The 25,166-nt window shown below is 32.7% G+C and overlaps 1 protein-coding gene and 1 long non-coding RNA gene across 3 annotated transcripts; one reads left to right on the forward strand and one right to left on the reverse strand.

Moving 5' to 3' along the window:
* Positions 1–2,202: 2,202 nt before the first annotated feature.
* LOC124897103 lies at positions 2,203–14,840 on the reverse strand. 2 transcript variants are annotated; one of them, XR_007053712.1, is made up of 2 exons: positions 14,590–14,840; positions 2,203–4,169 (listed from the first exon to the last, which is right to left on the reverse strand). It is a non-coding gene; the product is annotated as an uncharacterized LOC124897103 (long non-coding RNA). The 2 variants fall into 2 exon arrangements; XR_007053711.1 differs by lacking the exon at positions 14,590–14,840 and adding an exon at positions 5,805–6,269.
* On the forward strand, positions 9,986–14,225 carry LOC107863000 (subtilisin-like protease SBT3.4). The gene is given in 11 exon segments (XM_016708739.2): positions 9,986–10,740; positions 10,878–10,969; positions 11,089–11,186; positions 11,400–11,465; positions 11,468–11,557; positions 11,708–12,390; positions 12,496–12,575; positions 12,745–12,990; positions 13,079–13,193; positions 13,278–13,458; positions 13,547–14,225. Coding segments are annotated over 11 exon segments (2,322 nt in total). The 5' UTR covers positions 9,986–10,635; the 3' UTR covers positions 14,113–14,225.
* Positions 14,841–25,166: the final 10,326 nt, after the last annotated feature.

Below are 25,166 nucleotides of genomic sequence, written 5' to 3' on the forward strand. Positions count from 1 at the left end.
ATGGTTCACGGTTTTGGCCAGCCCCTTTTATTAAGGTCATTTTGGTCAACTAGCCTCAAGGTTATTTTGGTATTTTATCCTTGTCTAAATGACATTTCATTTCCACTCACCTCATTAAGGGCATTGGAGTCATTTTATCTTTCTTTTGTACTATACTATATATAGTCTATTTTAGGTCATTTCTCTTTAGTTAATGAATGATGAACATTTGAAAGACTTATTCTCTCTTTGGAGAGTGCAAATTCTTAGTATAGTTCTTAGTTAGGGCTTGGAAAAGTCATCCTTAGTATAGGGCTTGGAAAAGCCAATATTGTTCTTTGCTTGAAAACGGTGGATCTTGAGGTGAGTGATTCCCTTGGCGGTCACCATAAGAGTGTGGTGTTATTGTTACATTAATTAGGGTTTTAGTGTTTGAATCACACTTTGTTCCTAAATTTTGTAACAAATCTATATCTCATTATCTATCCTCTTATTCTGGTAATCTTGTTATTGTTTGTAGTGGACTGTTTTTGTGTCTTGTTGAATCCAAAAATTTGTGTTCTTGTTGTCATCTTGTTCTTCACGTTTTGTGGCTGTTTTGGGTGTCAAATACACCTTTGTTTCTTGTATTCTTGTTGTATTTGTCGAATCCGAGTGAGGTCTCTATTTGGCTCACGATTTGTTGTGATTTGTGGACTGTTTTGGAGGGTGTATTGGACTGTTTTGTGGTTGTTTTGTGTTCCTCTTATTTTTCTTGTATCAAGCAGTTCACCTATATTAGCAAATCCCAAATACAATCCCAGATTTTCCTACTCTCAACCTTATACTACCTTCAATACAAGCTCCAATCAAACTATTAAACAACCCTTTTCCAAACCCAACCATCCTTCCATTCCTGCACCCAAACCACATTTAAAAAATGCCAAGTTATTGACACCCGCAGAAATGGAGGAAAGAAGAAGAAAGGGACTGTGTTTTAACTGTGATGAACCTTATGTTTTCGGACATGTATGCAAGAAAAGAGGCAACTCTTTTCTATAAAAGTAGAAAAAGGTGGGGAAGAGATTGAATTGCCAAGGGAAGAATAAGACATAAGGGTGGATCCTGCTGAATTCTTGACCATGATTGGTCAGGGCCTAGAAACTAATAATGAAAGGGAAATCTTACCTCACGTGTTAGTTTATGCCATGAATGGAATTCATGACTTCAGAACTATGAGAGTCACTGCCTCGATTAAGGCGAAAGCCATTCATGTACTCATAGATACCGGAAGTACCTACAACTTCCTTGATTACAACATTGCAAGGAAGTTTGGTCGTTTGTTAACTGTTATATCACCTTTTGGTGTCTCAGTGGCCGATGGTAAGAAAGTTCAGAGAAACTATGTGTGTAAAGGTTTAACATAGAAGATGCCGAGTGTATCCTTTGATTCTGATATGCTAATCTTGACAATTGAAGGGTGTAGTATGGTGCTAGGGATCTAGTGGTTAATTACACTAAGTGACATCATTTGGAACTTCAAGAAACTGAAGATGGAATTTCATATCATGGGTCGCAAAATATATTTGAGAGGCAGTCAACCACCGGCTGCAAAGCTGGTGCAACAGCAAGGGATGAACAAATTATTGGCCCAAACTTCTGAGCTCTGTATGATCAGTGTTGGTAAATTTCAAGATGTTTTATCTCCTGTTGGAGCTAATCTATTTTTCCTTGAGGGTTCAGGCCCGTATGAAGGGGTAAATTTCAAGTACTTGTTGGGGCAGAGAATTACTATCCTAAGTCAACAAAAATGGTTAGTTAAGTTACTTGGATATGACTACACCATTGACTATAAAAAGAGGAAGGAAAACATTGTTGCAGATGCTCTCTCTAGAGTAGAGGATGGCATTTCTCTTTGCAGCATTCAGCCATTCAATCTGACTTGATGGAAGAAATAAAGCAATCCTGGTACTTTGATCCTAAGCTGCAGAGGATGATTCTCTTGATCCAGACAAATACAAGCCCCCATCCTTACCTTAAGTACTATGCTGGCATCCTTAGTAAAAAGGGAAAGGTGATGGTTGGTTGATACAAGAATAACAAAAGATACACGAAATCAAACACCAAATCAGTACACAATCTTAAGGATCCAAGGATCAAGATGGAGACCACTCTCGGATTCGCTATCAACAAGAAGAATACAAGATACAATGGTCTATATAACACCAAAACAGCTACAAAAAGTGAAGAACAATATGAACAACAATAACACAAATTTCCAGATTCAACAAAGGACCCAAAACAGTCCACTACACAACAATAACAAGATGGCAACAACAAAATGTAAAGATAGGTAGTGTGACATAGATTACTACAATAACTAAGAACCTAAGTGTATATCCAACACTAAGACCACTAATACATGTAATAACAATACGGACACTCATACGTGGACCACAAGAGGGACGTCAATCTCCCCAAGCACCTTCGTTTCCAAGCTTTGAATGCAACACAAGTGAAATCCACACTTGTATCACCCTAGTTTTGGATTGGTGGTCTTCTCTCCTTAGAGAGGAAATGTTTCAAGTGTTATACACTCATCATATTTAGAAAAATCTAAGACAAAATGACCTACAATATTCTATTTATACTAGGTTATAAATAGAATACAAAATGGCCAAAATGCCCTTTAATGAAAAGCCTCAAAATGTTGCCCATAGAGTATAGTGTAGGTTCGGTTTTGGTGTGTGTTTTAGGCCCTCTTTTGAATTTTTCTTGCACACTCCAAGCCTCGGGTTCATTACACTTTCACACATCTATTCTCGTGGTCGTACTTGTATCATTCTCCCCTTATTGAAAAGGATTCGACCTCGAATCCATACCTTGCAAAATAAAGAGAAGACAAACAAGCACACATCCTCATGATATGAGGGATTAAGGTTAGCAAAAATAACACATCAACAAGCCATGACGAGGCAGAACAAACTTAAAGTATAGCCACGGGTTCTTTGTTTTAATCATGAAAGATTAGTACAAATGCTACACAGGAGGTGGCTCGGGCAAGCATTAAGACAAAAGGAAAATAGGCCGAGGTAATCATTTCCCACCCTAAGATGGTACCGGATCAAACGGGAGAAGTATCCATGGCCATGGTTTTCGACCATACTTACTTTCCCCTACGGTGTCGCCCTCAAAATTAGGCATACCCTCTATATCACTATGGAAAATATCATGAGCACAAAGAGGGTAGGGAAAGGTGTCACATGAGTCAACTCTAACTATGGAGTCCTCATGAAAGTACTTACTAATTTCAAGTTCATTTTTATTAGCAAGCCCAACGTAGGAAACACACGAAGAAGGAGTAGATAGCATTTATCGGCATGCAACACTTTCTCTTTCAAGAGAGTAGTCCCTAAATATACATAAACCACTATAGACAGAAAAGGGAGCAAAATCAAAACCAACTTCACAAGAACAAATACTAATCGGGTTGTCTAGACATTCAAGCACGTCAAGGTCATCGTCACCCGATTGATCATTTTTCACATCCTCACTAGTTGTTGGCAACTCACATACCAACTTAGACTCACCTTGAATTTCACAAGGGTCAACTAGTGTGTGAATACTCTTATTACATAGCAATGGAACCTTATTCAATTCATAAGTGTAAGCTCTAGATGGACATAAATCATTCTTACGAGAAGAATTAATTTTGTCATCTAAAGGATCAACTAGTGCTTGCTTACTTACAATAAGAAGTTAGTTGTCATGCATCCTAACAATACCAAGAGTATCACAAAAGAAAGACTCGTGTACTTATAATCTATGCAAACCCGAAACCACTCTCATTTGGCTACTACTAGCCACATCACAATATTCTAAGTTTGTAAGAGTGTGGGGATTAGGATTTTTACCTTGTAACTCGTATGAGTTATGGTCTTCACTTTGATGTGTGTCATGGCATTCCGCTTGTACCTTTGACAAGCTCTCATCACAAGGGAGCATTTGATATAGTGGTTTGTATGGCATCCATTCCCTTTCTCATCTTTCACAATCACGGAGGATAGTTTCAAGACGGGTCGTTGTTCCTTGGTCAAGTGGAGGTTGGATTAATGGTTTTGAATTCGGGGAGTCAAGTATGTAATGTAGTCTTTCAAAGTTCCGGTGGACATCTTCAAGGGCAGCCTTGAAAGTACCGTCATCCATGGGACCTAAGAAAGACAAAAAAAACAACAACTTGTTAGCTCAAATTAGCCTCACCATGGTCCCACTCTCGATTTTACCTCACACTTGGTTTCATAAGTGTTGAAAGCCGGCTTGTACTTCGTGAGTGATTGAGGGTCGGACCTACTCTTGTCCAGAATGAATTTTTGTTTGAAACTCAAATGAAATCTTGTAGGACTTGAGTCAAGAACTAACAATGAATTCAAAACGATAAAAGCATACAACAAACATAAACACGAACAAACGGACACAAAACTAACTTACAAGCTAGTAGGAAATTACTAGGTTGTCAATTAGCTTTCGAACCAACAAACAAAACTAAGAGACAATAAAATGAAACTAAGAAATCTAAATTTTTATCTTACAAATTATCGGTGAACAGTAAAAAGTGATGTGGCAGCCACGTATTGATTGCGGTTGTTATCAAATTTTATTTTCCAATTCAAGTCTTGGTCCAATTGTAATTTGAAAATGGTGGGAGTTAGTTAAGGAGAGAAAACAAGTCTTAAAATCCTCTTTCAAATTCAAAAAGCAAAACTTGACTTTTCTCCTCAAGACATGGTCCTTAAATCATGGAAGGTTGTTAGAAAAATGGTTGTTAAAGTCCTTGAGTGGTTGGAATTGGTTGAAAAAGTCTTGAGAGGTCTTAAATTTTGGAAATATGTCTTTCAAGACTAACAAAATATACACTCTCTTTCTTCAAATTTCAAGATCAAACATCCACTTTTTCTTCAACAATAGATGAAGATGTGAAGAACACCAAGAACACACTTTTTGAATCTTGAAGTTATAAGGTTCAAGTTGGATCCCAAACATCAACAACACCTTTCCAAGCTTAAAAATACAACACAATAACCACTATACACGTTCAAAACTTTAACCAACACCACACCACACGTACAAGCTTTGAATCCGCAACAACAATACCAACAACAATCACATGGCCAAAGTTTAGGTTCACAACAACAACATCAACAATTAAAGCTCAAATCTAGATCTAGACTTCTTTAGTGTTAGAGGTGAAGAATCTAACACTAGAAACAACAAAACAAATAAAATTACTCCTAGATATAGACTCAAAACAAGAAAAATCTTGGCCAAGACACAACAAGAACACAATTTCGGTCAAGACACAAAAATGGACAAATTTGCTTCTTTTTGGAATTTTCAGCTTTCAACACTTTTTTTTTAATTTTTTTTGCAAGCAAGCCCAAGATTGATCTTGTGGTAACAAAATCAAGCCATGCTTTAATACCAAATGATACAAGAATAACAAAAGATACACGAAACCAAACACCAAATCAGTCCATAATTTTAAGGATCCAAGGACCAAGATGGAGACCATTCTCGGATTCGCTATCGACAAGAAGAATACAAGATATAATGGTCTATATAACACCAAAACAGCTACAAAACGTGAAGAATAATATGAACAACAATAACACAAATTTCTAGATTCAACAAAGGACCCAAAATAGTTCACTACACAACAACAACAAGATGACAACAATAAAATGTAAAGATAGGTAGTGTGACATAGATTACTACAATAACTAAGAATCTAAGTGTAGATCCAATACTAAGACCCTTAATACATGTAATAACTACACCGACACTCTTACGTGGACACAAGAGGGACGTCAATATCCTCAAGCACCTTCGTTTCCAAGCCTTGAATGCAACACAAGTGAAATCCACACTTGTATCACCCTAGTTTCGGATTGGTAGTCTTCTCTCCTTAGAGAGGAAATATTTCAAGTGTTATACACTCATCATATTCAGCAAAATCTAAGACAAAATGATCTACAATGTTCTATTTATACTAGGTTATAAATAGAATACAAAATGACCAAAAGGCCCTTTAATGAAAAGCCTCAAAATATTGCCCATGGAGTGTAGTGTAGGTTTGGTTTTGGTGTGTGTTTAAGGCCCTCTTTTGCATTTTTCTTGCACACTCCAAGCCTTGGGTTCATTACACTTTTACACGCCCATCCTCGTGGTCGTACTTGTATCAGTGTTACCTCAGGTGCATGACTTTTGAGAAACCCAAGGAGTGGCCACAGTGGTTACCACTAGCTGAATGGTGGTACAACACCACCTTCCACTCTTCTACTCTAATGACCCTTTATGAAATTGTGTATAGTCAGAAACCACCCCCTCTACTTCCCTACATGACACTGGATTCCCAACTTGATGCAGTTGATAGAAGCTTGAGTGCTAGAAAAGCTACATTGAGGTTGTTGAAGTCTAACCTGCTGAAAGCTCAGAACAGGATAAAAGTCCAGACTGACAAGAAGAGGTCTGACAGGTGCTATGAGGTTGGTGATTGGGTTTATTTGAAACTCCAACCCTATAGGTAGGCTTTCTTGAGATTATAGCTAAGGTTGGCATGGTTGCATACACTTTGGCACTACCTGAAGGCATTAAACTTCATCCTACCTTTCATGTGTCTCAGCTAAAGAAAAGAATTGGTTCCCATCTTTCTTCAACCACCCTTCCCATTGTTCATTCTGATTTTGGTTATGTGCTTCTGGTGCCTGAGAGGCTGTTGGACAGAAGAATTGTTCAGAAACACGACACAGCTGCAACTCAACTTCTGATCAAATGGTTCAATACTGCTGGGGAAGATAGCACCTGGGAGGACTATGACTCTTTCCTACTGAAGTTCCCTCACTTCAATCCTTGAGGACAAGAATTGTCCTAAAGGGAGGGTATTTGATGTGATCCTATTTTAGCATATTCAGTTAGCTGCTATTTTATTTCAATTTTAGCTTAAAGATTAGTCACATGCAAGTCATATGACCTACTGCCAGCTGTTCAGGAGTTAGTTATAACTAACTTTTGGACTGAAATCCCAAATTCAGTTAGGTTCACTGTATAAGTAGCTGGATTCTCCATTGTAATTATTAGACAGAATTCATTCAAGTAAATCAATAACAACTTTCTCTCTTTTCTTTTGAGTTCACAAGAGTTCCATTAGAGCTCTTAGAGATAACTGTTCAAGAACAATTCAATGATTTGTTCTTTAGGTAATCTCGTTTATTCTCAATTTGGATTGATCGATTTGGTTCTCATCAAACGAACGAGTCTTGTGAGGCATAAGTTAGTTCCTACCGTACTTATGCCAATAGAGGTAAGTTCTGTTTTAGAACCACAAAGTTATGTTGCACGAGGCATAACTTATTCCTATTGAATTTTTATGCCGGGCAAGGCAAAGTTATCTAAAATTATTCCTAGCAAATTAGATTTTACACAACTTATAACAGATGACTTAATTCCTGTATGACATGCCACACAAAGCAAAAATTCTCTGAACTTATATCTTGTAAAATTAGGTTATAGATACGGATTATTTGACCCACAAATTTTCTTTAATAAATTAATAGTAGTGGCAAACACTAAAAACCTTCATATTTGAGGGCAAAAATTTAAAACCACCCCCAAATAAGGCAATCCCTGAAAAAAAAAAATTGTTAAATTGGTAGGGCAGATGCTGAATTTAAAAGGCAAAATCAGACTACAATCATACGATTTCCTTTTAATGGACTTTATTGGACATTTTTTTAATCTTTACATGTATATTTCTACTTTTGAAGGGCTTAGAGCAACTGATAAAGTTGTTGTCATGTGATCAAGAGGTCATGGATTCAAGCCTTGGAAACAGTCTCTAGCAGAAATGCAAGGTAAAACTGCGTACGATACACTCTTGTGGTGGAGCCCTTCCCCGGACAACACGCATAGCGATAGCTTTAGTGCACCAGACTGTCATTTTTTTTTACTTGTATAGACGTACTTTTGTTTTCACAAAGTCAATATTGCCCACTAAGAAAATTAAGCTTAAACACTCATGACTTTAAGCCCGATTAAAAAAATTGTGACTTCTTGATAATTTGGTCCTACTTCATCTTTATGAAACACAAAGGATAATTAACCCTAAAAGATAGTGATGTTAAGAAATGAGGCAATATTCTGAAATAAAAAGAAAATCTGTAGTCGCTTTAATAAGCTATTTGCACCAGTCACGAATTGCAGCTGTAAAATTAATGGAAATGACACCAATACTAATTAGGTGGTGGCATTTTCACTGTTTAATACTGTAATAAAATAACAAGGTAATGAAGGAAATTCTACATTTATCATTAAGATAATTGGTGACTTACCCTCTGTTTGGATGGTGGTTTTCATGATATGACATGATATAGTTATTAAGAGAATCATATTTGTTTTAATTATTTCTTAAAATGTATAATATGTTATGGTTTAATTTCATGATTTGATAACCATGAAAACCTCCATTTTATGTAATCACCGATTTAGTGGTATCCCATGATTTTTTTTTTTTTCAATTACGTCCTTAATTAATATTATATAATCTTATTTTTCTCTTCACCTTATATTATTTAACTCCACCTCCTATTTCGACCTCCCACCTCAACCCGACCCCACCTCCACCAACCTCCACCCATTTTTTTTATTTAAAAAAAAAAAATATTTTAAAAATTTGTTTTTACCCGACCATCATCCCCAACCCACCCCTATCCCGACCCTCTACTCCACTACCCCCTTCAAATATTTTTTTAAAAAAATAATTTTTTAACCCGCCACCCTTTATCATATTCGTTTTCATTAGTTTGTGTTTAATATATACAAATACTTTTTTAAAAAAATCTAATTGTGTTACAAACACAAGAAATAATAAATAATTTATTTTCTTGAATTTTTTATTTTTTTTGGGGGGTGGGAGATTTCATACCGAACACATCCGTAGCATAGATAAAAAATACATTTAAACTTTGTACTTATCGATGAAGTGACGTCTCAAAACACCAAAAAAAATTAAATTTGTTACTATAAAAAATAAATCCGATTATATTTATTTGATCTACTATTTTATTGACTTTATTAGAATTTACATGAATTTAACAACTTAATATATCTACATGGCATAATTATGATAAATTAGTAGGAAAAAAATCATTTTATTAATAATTATTGATTAGTTTAACATTTATAATAATTAAGGGCATTTTATTAAACTTACCACTTACAATACAGTCAAACCAAATAATAAAACTGTCATTAAACAGCAGTGAACGATACAGTCTATCTAAACATTATATTGTACAATATTATATTATATTATACAGTACCGTACATTATGAAATCATGACAAACCACCATCCAAACAAAGTGTTAAATACTTGAGAAAAGAATTCTTACTAGTATAATACTATATTATATCATATAGTACCGTACATTATGAAATCATGACAAACCATCATCCAAACAAAGTGTTGAATACATGAGAAAAGAATTCTAACTATGATAACCAAATTCTAAGAATGTCTGGACAACTATTATAGGCATAATACATAAATATGACCCTAAATTTGATATCAAATTATAACATTGACCTTAAACTTTGACAGTGCACAAGTAGGCCCTTTAACTATACAAAACCTGAACAAATAAACACTCTAATTTTGCAACTTACGCGTGTGTACCTCACTTGCGCCTACGTGGATTAATCATCCACTCAGTTGCTGTCACCTAATAAAAAAGATATATATATGACCCTTAACTTTGCCAGTGCACAAGTAGGCTCTTTAACTATATAAAAGCTGAACAAAAAATATTCTTCAATTCTAATTTCGACATGCGTGATTTTGAGTGTATACACGCATCTTGCCACGTAGGATTGAAGTATTTATTTGTTCAAATTTTGTATAGCTAAATGGCCTACTTGTACACTATCAAAGTTTAAGGTTAATGTTATAATTTTATGTCAAACTTAGGGTTATATTTATGCATTATGCCTATTATATATTGTATAACTATATACAATATTATTTCTGAATGAATACATTTTTCTGTAACAAATACTAGCAAGTATTACATATAATTCTAACATGATTACATTCCACACATGATTTGCGCTTCATAATCAGCAATCAGCATATTCTTCAATCTCACCTTACTCCTATAATTTATTGCACGTATTATATTACCAGAACCTGGCCATTTGTGTTGCGTGCTTTTTAGCTTTTGTTCTTGGTCAAGCCAATAGCCAATAATTAAGCTAACTTTACATGATGCATCTTTTTAATAGTGGCACCAAGAAGAAGACATCATGATCAGATCCTTAATTGCACGATTTTCGGCTATCAAATTGCTATAAATCGTGAAGGAAAAAAAAGGGCAGTCGGTGCACTAAAGCTCCTGCTATGCACAGGGTTCTGGAAAGGGCTCCATAACAAAGGTGTATTGTATGCAGTTTATCTTGCATTTTCTGCTAGAAGTTGTTTCCAAGGCTTGAATCCGTGACCTCTTGGTCACATCACAGCAACTTCACTAGTTACTCCAAGGCTATAAATGGTGAAGAAGAACTGAATATTAACAGCAAATGTTATCACTCTTTTTAACTAGTCCTGTATACCATTGACATAGCACAAAATGAGCATCAGCCACTTTCTTCAATATAAATTGGCTTTCGCTGCTCTACTCCTTTTCTTGAACCTGCCGGAACTTTTAGGAATTCAAGCGAATGCTGAAAGCAAAGTGAGTAGAATAGATATATAAATCCCACCTAATTTGCAATTTCTTATATATATGTTTATATTGTAAGGACAACTCAGGAAGTTCATTATTTGTCTCACTGTGAAACTTATAGTATCAGAAATGGTTGTTAATTGTAGGTTCATATCGTTTACATGGGAAGAAGGCAACACGATGATGTTGAACTCGCGACATCAGCTCACCACCAAATACTTACTTCAGTACTTGGAAGGTAACTGAAGAAAGATCAAGAAATTGGTTATTTTTTCTCTCCTCTACAATTGAGACTCCGAATTAATTTGTGCAGACTACTTAAGTAGTTCACAACTTTATGTGTTTCTCCTGATGCAGTCAAGAAGCTGCGAGAGATTCAATCATCTACAGTTACAAACATGGTTTCTCCGGCTTTGCAGCCATGTTAACAAAACCTCAAGCCAAAAGGATTGCAGGTAAATTTAGAATTAGTAGTACTTTGCAATCCCTCTCGCCCAGTCCCTCTAGCTAGTAAAGTAGGACTTTGAAAAAAGTTGGAAAATGACATACTTAAAAGCTTAACACTATGGTTGGTCAAAATTTGGGCATAAAACTTAAAAGCTTAACACTATGGTTCAGTTGGGATCACCTGATACTTCCATGCTATCCCCTTACTAAATTTGTTGCAGAGTTACCTGATGTGGTCCATGTGGTTCCTAATCATTTGTACAAATTGCACACAACAAGAAGTTGGGATACCTTGGCCTGTCCACATCTTCTCCTCCAACAAACCTCCTTCATCAAGCCAACATGGGAGATGGCGTCATCATTGGTGTCCTTGATACAGGTTTTTCTCTTCTGCTGATGCATTCACAAAGATGGGAATTTCTAGTACAAAGAAAGATTACTGCAGAGTCTTGGTAGAAATACTAAATGCAGTATAAAATTACTTGTTATGTTTTTAAAATTCTGAAGTACCTACTCATCAAAAATATAGGAATCTGGCCAGAAAGTGAAGCATTCAATGACAAAGGCCTGGGGCCAATCCCTTCAAGATGGAAGGGCCATTGTCAGTCTGGTACAAAATACGATCCAGCTAAGGCATGTAACAGGAAACTAATTGGAGCAAAGTACTTTTTAAAGGGATTTGAAACAGAACTTGGACGGCCAGCAATCAAGGATCCTGATTTTCTAAATTATGAGCTAGCGTCCCCAAGAGATAGAGATGGGCATGGCACGCACACATCAAGCACTGCTGGTGGCTCATTTGCACCAAATGCAAGTTACTATGGACTTGCTTATGGTACAGTTAGGGGTGGTGCACCCAAGGCTCGGATTGCTATGTACAAGGTGTGCTGGAATTGGCTCCAAGGGGGATGTGCCTTTTCTGATATAATGATGGCTATAGATGAGGCAATTCATGATGGAGTTGATATTTTATCTCTATCCATTGGCTCAGAAATACCTCATTACGCTGATGTTGATATGCGCAATGGCATTGCTTTGGCATCCTTCCATGCCGTTTTAAAGGGAATTACAGTTGTTTGTTCGGGAGGAAACGAAGGACCATATCCTCAAACTGTAGAGAATACATCACCATGGATCCTTACGGTGGCAGCTTCTAGTATTGATAGGTCCTTTCCCACACTCATTACATTAGGGAACAACTGGACTTTTGCTGTAAGTTCTCTTAGTTAAAGGTGCCATACTTAAAAATAAAAATAAAACAAACATCTTAAAAGAATTCTGCAATTAATTTGTTTTGACTAACATTATTTTCTGTAGGGTCAATCACTTTATACCGGAAAGGAGACTGGTTTTATCAGCATCGCACATCCAGAAAGCTCCGATCTTAAAGATAAACGGTATGTTCCTTATAAGCTACTATAAGTCTCCAACAAATATCCAAATTAACCAGCCCTAGTTTTCTTGTTAAGTTTTGCCATCTTCGACAGTCAATTCTGTGTCTTCAAAGGGGTCATTTATAACTTTATTGTTGCAAGCTAAAATAGCACGAATTCATGGATTTTGAAGCTTTTGCGACAACTTGAATACAAATGATACGTGGGCGGCTGGAAAAGTAGTGCTTTGCTTCCTTGGTAAAGGGGATGAATTAGATTTGCCATCAACTAGACAAGTCGTCCAGTATGTTGGAGGCTTGGGATTGATTGTTGCTAAGAACCCAACCAGAACCCTGTATTATTTCGCGTCCGACTTTCCTAGTATAGGAGTAAGTATTGACGTTGGAGCTCAATTACTCGATTACATCAGATATTCCAGGTACATAAAACATCTGATTCTTTAATGTTATAGAGGAATCTTAAATCACTTCGCTTGGTGCTTAAATTCTTGTTAAAAAATGATTCAGAAAACCACAAGTAAAGCTAAGTCCTACCCAAACTCATGTTGGGAAACCTGTTTCAACACATATTGCGTCCTTCTCATCCCGAGGTCCCAATTCTGTTGCCCCTGCCATACTTAAGGTATGACTTTATACTTGCACACTATGTAGCACTCATTAATTCTAACATTGCATCACGTTTCTAAATTAGCATCTGATGTTACAGCCAGATATAGCAGCTCCAGGAGTCGATATATTAGCTGCTATTCCTGCATCAGAAACTTCATACGAATTTGAATCAGGAACGTCCATGGCAGCACCTCACGTGTCTGGCATTGTCGCCTTACTCAAGTCCCTACACCCACATTGGTCTCCAGCTGCTATAAAGTCTGCACTCGTTACAACAGGTCTTCCCAAAAATTCCATTTCTCCAACAATTTCCGAATAAATTTGTCTTGGAAATTCTAATGTTTGAATTAATTAATGTGCACGCAGCATGGCCAACGGACCCTCATTCTGGGGAACCAATTGTAGCTGAGGGAAATCCAAACAAGATTGCTGATCCATTTGATTTTGGAGGTGGAGTCGTGAACGCAAATGGTGCAAAAGATCCCGGCCTAGTCTATGACATGGGAACATTTGACTACATTCTTTATTTGTGCTCAATGGGCTATAACAATAGTGCCATCAGTGTGCTCATTGATCAAGCTGCATCTTGTCCAATCAAGAGGCCTTCAATTCTTGATGTCAATCTTCCTTCTTTAACAGTACCAAGTCTCAGGAGAACAGTTACTATAAGAAGAACAGTCACCAACGTAGGACCAGTGAACTCCAAATATAAGGCCATCATTGAGCCTCCACAGGGCATTACCATAAAAGTAAAGCCTGAGACTTTGATATTCAACTCCAAGACCAAGAAAATCTCATTCACTCTCACCATTTCAACCACTCACAAATACACCACGGACTATTATTTCGGGAGTTTAATTTGGACTGACGGAGTGCACGGGGCAAGAATCCCTATATCTGTGAGAACTGAGTTTCCAGAACTTGTTGGCTAGAGGAAAGGATACATGTAAGAGTTTGTTAATTTAATTCAACGCACTAGCTTAATCTAAGTATGTACCATTGACTGACGTTCTCTGCAAGATAAATCTTTTTATCTTCCCTTTACTATAACTCGTAGCAGAAGAAGAATCTCCCCTACAATGACTTTCAAAGTTTTAAAATATAGGCACTGCCATAAATTATCAACTGACTAAAATATTTGACCAAGTAAAGGGGCATAGATTCTAAAAGCATTTGAAGGACCTATGGTTGCAATTAGAATCCTCAAAAAATGGAAGAAACCAAAAAGGGTACCTTATTTTATCTATTGCCATTTCAACTAAAAATCAAGTTAATATCCATCAACATCTAATTTTTATCCAGTGATTCAATTCATGAATAAGGTAAAGAACTTACCGTATGTTGTCGTCAATACGCCCACAAAATTACCAATGAAAAAAGTAGGAAGGAAAATATTTGTCTAAATATACCTGAAAACGGGGCTGAACAAAATGTAGGGTCTGAGGAGTCTCTTTCATGAAAGATGAATATAGTATAGCCCAAAAACAATTTTGCTCTTTCATTGATCCCATACGGAATTTTGATATGAGATATGAAAATGAAGGTTGGTATTGCTGTGATAAATAGGCGCCGTTAATATAGATAGAAAAGTAACCTGAGGGATGTTTTTGGTTAAGTTTGAATAACTTCAAGCAAATTTAAATAACCGGACAAGGCTAAAGTTTTCTAAACTTATTATGTCCTCCAAAATTCGGTTACGGATAAAGGTACTTCGCCCACAATATTTATTAAACTGGTTTAACCGCCTGTATAACCTTTGATTATTTAAAAGTAAATGATTATATCTATTCTGAAGATTTTTAATGAAGTGTAAAAAGTTCAAATCAGTTTACCGAGGATATGACCCTGGATAGAAAGTCGTGGAGGAGGTGAATTAGGGTAGAAGGTTAGTCAAATGATGTATGTTTTGATGTGTTACTTAGACTATCTTGCTTATGATATTATTGAATATGTTAATTTCTATTGTATCTTGTTCTACTACTATTCCTTATCTTATCTTAGATTCCTTTATTTTGAGTCGGAGGTCTATCAAAAATAGCTCTCTATCTCACATTTGAGATAGTGGAATGGACTGCGTACACTTACCCTCCCCAGACCCTACTTGGTGGGAATATACTGGGTATGTCGTTGTTGTTGTTGCAAAAAGTTCAAATCACTTTTCAAAGATCTTTCACACTTTAATATAATAATGTAAATATAAACATATATTTTAGCGTAATATATATTTTACCATCAGAGTTTCAAGTGGTTAATGACTCATCACTTTTGCGTTTTTTATGCAATACCTCTTTCCCTGGCTACCAGAGGGTAAGAGAGACGCACCAATTCGAGTCATATTTGTGGTGCGGTTATTTTTTAATTTTTCTATATTTAAAATCTTTTCTTAGTTTTAAAGTCAAATCTTTACAAAATCATTGATTACATACTTATTACGTACTTAAAACTTTTAATATTTTAGTACTTCTTAAATTTTTCTTATTCTAATACTTTTATATCTATTTTTAAAATTTTTAAATCAAATGTAGTTGTTTAGAATTCTTAAACGAATGAAACAATGATTAGTTGTCATTAATTCTGATAACTTCTAATAAAAAAAAAATTTACTATATATATTTAATTAATTTTCAACTCAAATATTAGAAAATAGTGAAAAGACGATTTTATCTAAAGTATAAAGGTTTAGTGAAGAGAAAAAAATTTGAACAATATTTTTAAATACCTTCACATTTTTAATATAGTATAGATAGATATAGATATAAATCAAGTTTATATAATGTCAATAATCATAAACCTATAAAAAAAGTAAAGTGTCAAGGAAGTAATATACAATCAAACCACTTTTTTTTTTACCTTATCCAGTGTTTCAAATTTTAGTAAATGGATCCAATGCAAACCTCCTAGTTCTGCGTACATACTTATGCTATTCTTATGGAGTATTCATTAATAATGTAAAAAATATCCTGTTATGTATGCAATATATATGGAGTAGGTATAAAAGTTACGTTTAAAATACTTACCATATATTTAGAGTTTTATTTATCATATATCTAGGAGTTTTATTTCTCATATATTTAGGAAGATCAAAACTTTCCATATATTAGTTATAGCAAATATTTAATATTATAATAATTTATGAAAAATAGTAAATAGATGATTTTGTATAAAATAAAGACTTTTAGTGAAGGGCAGAAAGTTCAAGTCACTTTTCTAAGGTTCTTCACACTTTTAATATATTATAGATAAATAACAAAGGCAAAAACTTAAAATCACTCTGTTTGAGGGCAAAAATTAAAAACAATTCATGCAAAAACTTGTTAAATTGGTGAATAAATTCCCTGAATGGTCACCCATGTTTGGGTAATTGCCTATAAATATCACTTTTGTTTTATTTAGTACAAGAATATCATCCAACTTTTCTTTTTTTCCTTAAAATATACTTATCATCTAAAAATCTTTCTCTCTCCTACTTGGAATGCCATGTCATTAATTTTATTTTATTTTTATAAATGTATAACTTATCAAACTTATTTAATTAAAGTTTTATCCTAATTCTTTTTTATAAAAAAAATTACACATGATATATTGATAATTGAAAATTAATCTAATTACACCAAAAACTTAGGTTATTTTATTTGATATGTAATCTTCAAAGTTTCTTTTATTTACTTATTTATTTCACCACTTAATAATAGTTTTAAAATACAAGTACTTATACGAATTGGTACAATAATTTTTTTGTTGTTTATTTTATATACTAAAAATTCTTAAAATGTAAAAGAAATAAAACGATGGATTTCATTTTTTAGACATTAAGTTTGTTATTTATATGAGAATAAAAAAATAAAATCACCTTTTTGAAGGAAAGAAAAAATTATGTAGTCTTGAAACAAATTAAAATTTTTAAGAAATATTAACAAAATGATACCTTCTTCAGTAATATTAAAAATGGATTTTTAAAATACTACTCTATCAATTCTTCTTTGCTTTTGATGGATTTAGAATGAAGTACGGATATAAATTAGTGTTTAATTGTATAATAAAATAAAATCTAAATATAATGATCACAGGAAAAAGTGAAGAAACTAAATTAAAAATAATATTTTTTTTCTAAATTTATGTCTTTTCTTACGGATTTAATGATTTGCTTATAGGAAATTACTTGTAAAAAATCTGCAAAAAAAAATATATTTTTTCACTATATATTTATCAAAAATTATCTTGCATAAAATATTGCAAGTAATCTATGTCCAAATTAAATTTTTTAGGTAATAATACATATTAAAAAAAAATATTGAATTTTGTTTGGCAGCAAAAAAATCGTAGGTTTGTCATCAATACTTTTAAATAACAAATTATATTCTTTTATTCTCTATTACTCTATATTTCAAGGAGATATAATATCTTTGGATTATATTAATCCAAAAATTCTTTTGTATAATCTCAAAAAGTAGATTTTATTCTTTGACTCTCATATAAATAACAAATTTAATGTCTAAAATATGAAATCCGATGTTTTATTCTTTTACATTTTAAGAATTTTTAATATATAAAATAAATAATAAAAAAATTAAATGAGTATCAATTTTATAAGTACTTGAGTTCTAAATATTATTAAGTGGTGAAATAAATAAATAAATAAATAAATAAATAAAAGAAACTTTGAAAAGTACATATCAAATAAAATAATTCAAGCTTTTGTTGTAATTAAATTAATCTTCAATGATTAGTATATCATGTGTATTATTTTTAAAAATAAGAATTAGGATAAAATTTTAGTTAAATAAGTTTGATAAGTTAAATAGATCTATTTATCAAAAAAAAAAAAAAGAAATTTTAATGATATTGAATTCCAAGTAGGAGAAAAAAAATTTTTGAGGTGTTAAGTATATTTTAAGAAAAATATAAAGAATTGAGTGATATTCTTATCTTAAATGAAACAAAAATAATATTTATAGGCAGTGTTCCTAACATGGCATGACCATCTAGGGAATTTGCAACTCTTAAATTGGTAGGGCAAGTGGTGAATAGACACATTGCAATCGTTCAACTTTCTTTTAATGGACTTTGTTATCTTTAATTGTTAGACCTATTTTTTCTTTAATTAAAGTCAGTATTGACTACTACTTAATTAAGCTTAAACACTCATGGAAACAGCCTCTGCCCTCTTGCAAAAATACAGCGTAATGTTGGGTGCAATTCTTAATTAGAAGGTAATGGGTATCAGAAGTGCAGGTAAGATCTTTGTGCTCCTATTCCGAACTCGTATTATCTTTTTTAGTATAAAATACAGAAGTGACTTTAATAAAGCTATTTGCATCAGTAAAACCAGTCGCAGGCTTGCAACTATAAAATTAATGAAATGATTCCACTATTCATATATATATATATATATAAAATTCAAATCCATACATTATGTAGTGCGATTGATAATCAGCTTATTATTCAATTTCATGTTACTCCTATAATTTATATTCCCACATGTTATTGAACCCCTTTTGTTTATTACGTGCTTTTTAGCGTTTGTTCTTAGCCAAGGCATAATCAAGCTGACTTTTCATGATACCTGTCTTTTGGATCAAGAAGAAAAAATCATGATAAGATTAAATTGCATGATTTTGGTTTATAGAATTGCTATAAATAGTACTTAAAGATCAAGAGCAAATGTTATCAGTAAATTTCACCTGACCGAAAAATCACTTTTGTACTTTTTTTTACCGCATAAAAGTCATTAAGTTTATCATATCAAAGTCATTTTCTTAAAAATATTTTATCACATAAAATCATTTAATTTTTCTTACGTTAACAAAAAATAAATTTCACCTGAATTTTTTTAATTTTATATTGAAAATATGATATGACACTTCAACATAACTAGTTAGCTCAACAAAACATATTAAATATGAAGAATTAATTTTAGAGACCTTCCTCGAAGAATTTATGAAATCTTGTTAACCTTCTTATTTCGATTTTTGCTACAAATGTGAAGTCATTGACCATATTTAGATCACGATTTTTTGCTACAACATTTGAAGTCATTGATCATATCTAGATTGTAGATTTTGTGTTCGTCGTTGAATTCTAAGATTACGAATTTGAAGTCTTTGAATATATCTCTGAGAACAATTCTTTGTTAATTAAAAAATATGATTATGAAATTCATCAACCAAAGAAGCATATTAGTAAGGCCAAAATAATTAAATTATATTTTTTGTGTTAATGATAATGATTAAATTTATTACAAAGAAATTAAAATAAATGCAACAATCTTAATATCATAAACCACAATGAAGATTAATCTTATGAAACGAGAGAGTAAATTTCCTGAATGGTCACCCATGTTTAGACTTATTTAACTAAAGTTTTATCCTAATTCTTTTTTTTTAAATATACATGATATATTAATCATTGAAGATTAATTTAATTACACCAAAAGCTTGGGTTATTTTATTTGACCTATTTATTTCACCACTTAATGATAGTTTTAAAATACAAGTACTTATAAGAATTGATACAATAATTTTTTTTTGTCGTTTATTTTATATACTAAAAATTCTTAGAATGTAAAAGAAATAAAACGATGGATTTCATATTTTAGACATTAAGTTTGTTATTTATATGAGAATAAAAGAATTAAGTCTCCTTTTTTGAAGGAAAGAAAAATTATGTAGTCTTGAAACAAATTAAATTATTTAAGAAATATCAACAAATGATACCTTCTTTAGTACTACGATAAATGGATTTTTAAAATATTATTCAATCAATTATTCTTTGCTTTTGATGGATTTAGAATGAAGTACGGATATAAATTAGTTTTTAATTGTATAATAAAATAAAATATAAATATAATGATCACAAAAAAAGTGAAGAAACTAAATTAAAAATAATACATTTTTTCCTAAATTTTTATGTCTTATCTTACGGATTTACTTGATTTATTTATGGGCAATTACTTGTAAAAAATCTGCAAGAAAAAAAAATCATCTATTCACTATATATTTATCAAAAACTATCTTGCATAAAAAGTTACAAGTAATCTATGTTCAAATTAAATTTTTCAGGTAATAATACATATTAAAATTGTCTTATTGAATTTTGTTTGGCAATAAAAAATATCGTAGATTTGCTATCAATGCTTTTAAATAACAAATTATATTCTTTTATTCTTGATTACTCTATATTTGAAGGCAATATGATATCTTTGAATTATATTAATCCAAAAATTCTTTTGTATAATCCCAAAAAGTGGATTTTATTCTCTTATCCTTATATAAATAACAAATTTAATGTCTAAAATATGAAATCCGTCGTTTTTATTTCTTTTACATTTTAAGAATCTTTAATATATAAAATAAATAACAAAAAAATTAAATGAGCATCAATTTTTTTAAGTACTTGAGTTTTAAATATTATTAAGTGGTGAAATAAATAAGTAAATAAAGATTGAAAAGTACATATCAAATAAAATAATTCAAGCTTTTGATGTAATTAAATTAATCTTCAATGATTAGTATATCATGAGTAATTTTTTTTTAAAAGAAAGAATGGGGATAAACTTTAGTTAAATAAGATTGATAAGTTAAATAGATCTATTTATAAAAAAAAAATAAAAAAATTAATGACATGAAATTCCAAGTAGGAGAGAGAAGGTTTGTGAGATGTTAAGTACATTTTAAGAAAAATAGAAAGAGTTGGGTGATATTCTTGTCCTAAATGAAACAAAAATGATATTTATAGGCAATTTTCCAAACATGGGTGACCATCTAGAAAATTTACTCTGAAACGAGACATCGAGATAGGTTTCTAAAATTATTTCAAATGTAATTAACTTATTTGAAGTGTCATATTATTTTTTTAATATAAAATTTTAAAAGTTAGGTGAAATTTATTTTTTTGTTAACTTAGGAAAAATTAAATGAATTTGTGTGATTGAAAAAATAGAAAGAATGACTTTGATTTGATGTGAAAAAATTTAAAGTTAAATGACTTTTATATGATGTAAACTAGAAAAATAACTTTGATGTAGTAATTCCTAAAGTTGAATGACTTTTATGTAATGAAAAATAGAAAAATGACTTTTGTGTGATAAACATAAAGTTGAATGACCATGGATGAAATTTACTACTCTTTTTAACTAGTCCTATATACCATTGACATAGCACAAAATGAGCATCGACCACTCTCTTCAATATAAATTGGCTTTTACTGCTCTACTCCTTTTCTTGAACTTGTCAGACTTCTTAGGAATTCAAGCAAGTGCTGAAAGCAAAGTCAGTAGATCTTTCAACAACCTATTCTGCGATTTCTTTTGTGTTCACATTGTAATTACAACTCAGGAAAGTTCGTTATTTTGTTTCATTGTAAAACTATTAGTATGAAAAATGTTTGCTTAATATATATTGGAGTAAAATTGCTCTCACCCTCAGATGATTTCTCTCTCAACAACAACACAAAGAAATGAAAGCTTGGAGAAGACAAAGTAGCAAAAGATGAAATGATTTCTGACAATGGAAAAATAGATATTAAAGGGTCAAACTTGGACTTGTCAGCTGCTTTGTTGGATAAATCACAACCCTTGATCAAAGATAAGAAAGACTCAATTTGAACCTTATAATTTAATGATCAAGCCAGCAGATAAGACAACTGTATAGGGATTTTGTTTTATTATTTAACTTCTTGCATAAGATACACATGTATGTATATATTGGTTCACAATGAATAAAATTATCAGAAAGTTTCCCCAATACTTTTCTTCAATCTTTTTATATTATCAAAGCAGTAGCTCGATCCAATCTCTCTTCCTTCCTTCTAGCACACTTAATTGAAATGGATCAACATGCTACTTCAAGTGTGGTTAATACTACCACTGCAGCTGCAATTCCTACTGCACCTGGAATCAACATGAATAATCTTTACTATCTTGCCCTTTCAGATTCACCTGGTATGACCATTGTGAACTCTATCTTTGATGGAAATGGATTTCCAAGGTAGAGAAGAGGAGTAATGATAGCTTTATCTGCGAAAAAAAAAACTTGAATTCATTAATGAAATGTGTAAAGCACCATATCTGAATGCAACTAAATATGAACAATGGAGTTGTTGCAATGACATGGTGATATCATGGTTACTCAATTCTTTATCAAGGGAGATTGGGGATAGTGCGATTTATTTCAAAACGGTCAAAGAATTGTGGGATAGCTTAGAGCACATGTTTAGTAGATCTAATGGTGCTAAGCTGTATCATCTGCCAAAGGAGATCTCAGAACTGGTTCAGGGAACTAATAACATAGCAGGATATTTTACTAGGCTAAAGAGACTTTGGAATAAATCAGAGTCTCTTAATCATACTATTTGTTGCATGTGTGAGTGTACATGTAAAGGAAAAGAAAAGATGGAAAAGTCCGTAAAAGATCAGAAGCTAATCAAGTTTCTAATGAGGCTTAATGATGCATATGCACAGGCAAGGAAAAATATCTTAATGGTGAACCCCTTGCCAACTGTTGATCATGCATATTCACTGCTACTTCAAGATGAGAATCAGAGAGATGTGTATGTGAATTCAACTTTTTCAACTGAATTTGGAGCTTTCGTGGCAACAAATCAAGGCAGATTTAATCAAAAATTTGAAAATCAAAATATCAAATCAACATTCCCAACACAGAAATTTGCAGTAAACAACTATCAAAGAAATGGGAAACCATGCCTAAAAAAAAAGCAGAGAAAGGCCAAATATAATCCTAGTGTGACTTGTAATTACTATGGTAAAGTAGGGCATTTTGAGGATGATTGTTTTAGGCTTCATGGATTCCCAAATGACTTTGAATTCACAAAAATAATGGGTTATCCAGGATCTGTAAAAGCAAATACCGTGAATACCGGAGAAGAAATGGAAAAGGAAAATATTGCACAGGGGGAGACACTCACCTTTACCTACACTTTATTTATGAACATGAGCAAAGACCAATATACAAGCTTAGTTCAGCAGGTGGCAAAGGACATAAAAGCAGAAACCTCAAGTGCAGGTTTTAATCCAAATGCTATTAATGGTACTATTTTGATATATCATGGAAAATATTTTTTTGTATTCAATAGAAGAACATGGATTATTGATTCAGGGGCCTCAAAAAATATGTCACGATTCTAGGTCTTTTGTTTCTTTAAAAGCTCTTCTTATGCCTTTGAATTTGGCCTTGCCTAATTCTTTCAAAATCATTGTTACTCATATAGAAAGTGTTTATATACTTCCAAATTTGATTTTGGAAAATGTTCATTCATGTTCCTAACATCAAATATAACCTTTTATCTCTTTATAGGTTATGTTGTCAATATAAATATGATTTATTATTTACTTCTAGTGATTGTGTTTTACATGACCCTTTAATGAAGAATATTCAAGTTTTTCGTGAAGTTAATGAGGAATTATATCTATTACAGCCTAGTAACTCTAAGTGTCATGAAGGTGTAGTTTCTTTTCCAAAAGAAAGCAATTTCAATTCTAGTCCTAGTTCAATTTCAGCTTCTTTTTCAGTTCTAGCAAATATTGTTCCTAATGTTGACTTATAGCATGCAAGATTGGGGCATTTGCCTTATTCAGTAATGAAGAATTTGAGTTTTATTCATTTTGTTTCTAATTCTCCTCTAGTTTGTGATGTGTGTCTTAAAGCTAGATAGAATAGGTTACCTTTTCCTGTTAGCAAAATTCAATCCAAAAGGTTGTTTGATTTAATCTATATTGACACATGGGGTCCATATAAGTGCTCTACTTACAATGATTATAAATATTTTCTTACCATTATTGATGATCATAGTAGGGAAACCTGGACTTTTCTGCTAAGTTCTAAGAGTAATGTTTTTCCTACTCTAAAGAATTTTATGGTTATGACTGAGAGACATTTAATATCAAAGTGAAGAGTATCAAATCTGACAACTAAATGGAGTGGTAGAAAGGCATTATCCATCTAACTTCATGTCTAGCCACTCCATAACAAAATAGAGTGGTAGAAAGGAAGCACAGGCGCCTCTTAGAGATTGTTAGAGGACTGATGTTTCAATCTAAACTGCCGATTTCCAATTGGGGTGAGTCTATTCTTACAGAAATATATTTAATAAATAGGTTTCCCTCCAGTATTCTTCTAGGGAAGACACCCTATCGAATTCTTTTTGGGAAAAAAACTAGTTATGAAGAACTCAGAAACTTTGATTGCTTCTACTACTCCAACACTTTGTCTCAACACAGGACAAGAGATGTCCATTTTCATGAACATATATTCTCTTTTGCTTCCAAGCAACCCCTCCACAAAAAAAAAAATTTCACACAGATTTCATTATCATTCCTATACCTCAAGATGATCATACATATGCAAAACTAGTCTACAGGATTCCCAGCCACTCCACAATCGTACACCTATATCACCTACTACAGAAACTAATTCACCTCATCTTTCTATTCCACACAACACCTCTTTTTCATTCAATACTAATCCTTTACCAACTGCTCCATCAAGGAAATCAATAAGAGTGACTCAAAAACTTACATACCTTGCAGATTACATTTGTAATTTTGTTATTTTAACTGATGTCACAAATTCATGTTTCATCCATCCTACTAAAGCAACATCTTATTGTTTTAGTTTCTTGTCTCTTCCTAATGAACAGTCTTTTCACTCCATTTCAAACATCATTGAACCTAACACTTATGCACATGCTTCTTAGCATGAAGAATGGATTGATGCTATGAAATAGGAGATTGCAGCTTTGAATATAAATCACACTTGGGATGTAGTGCAACTCCCTCCAAGCAAAAAAGCTTTACCTTGTAAGTGGGTGTACACGGTGAAACAAAATATTAGATGTAACCATTGAAAGGCTAAAGGCAAGACTACTAGTGAAGGGGGGGGACATCCAGCAAGAGGGTGTGGAATGTACTGAAACATTCTCTCCGGTGGTCAAGATGACCACCATCAGATGTTTACTCACTATTGTTGTAAAA

Source organism: Capsicum annuum, chromosome 3 (genome assembly GCF_002878395.1).
Source record: "Capsicum annuum cultivar UCD-10X-F1 chromosome 3, UCD10Xv1.1, whole genome shotgun sequence".
In the NCBI taxonomy this organism is placed as follows: domain Eukaryota; kingdom Viridiplantae; phylum Streptophyta; class Magnoliopsida; order Solanales; family Solanaceae; genus Capsicum; species Capsicum annuum.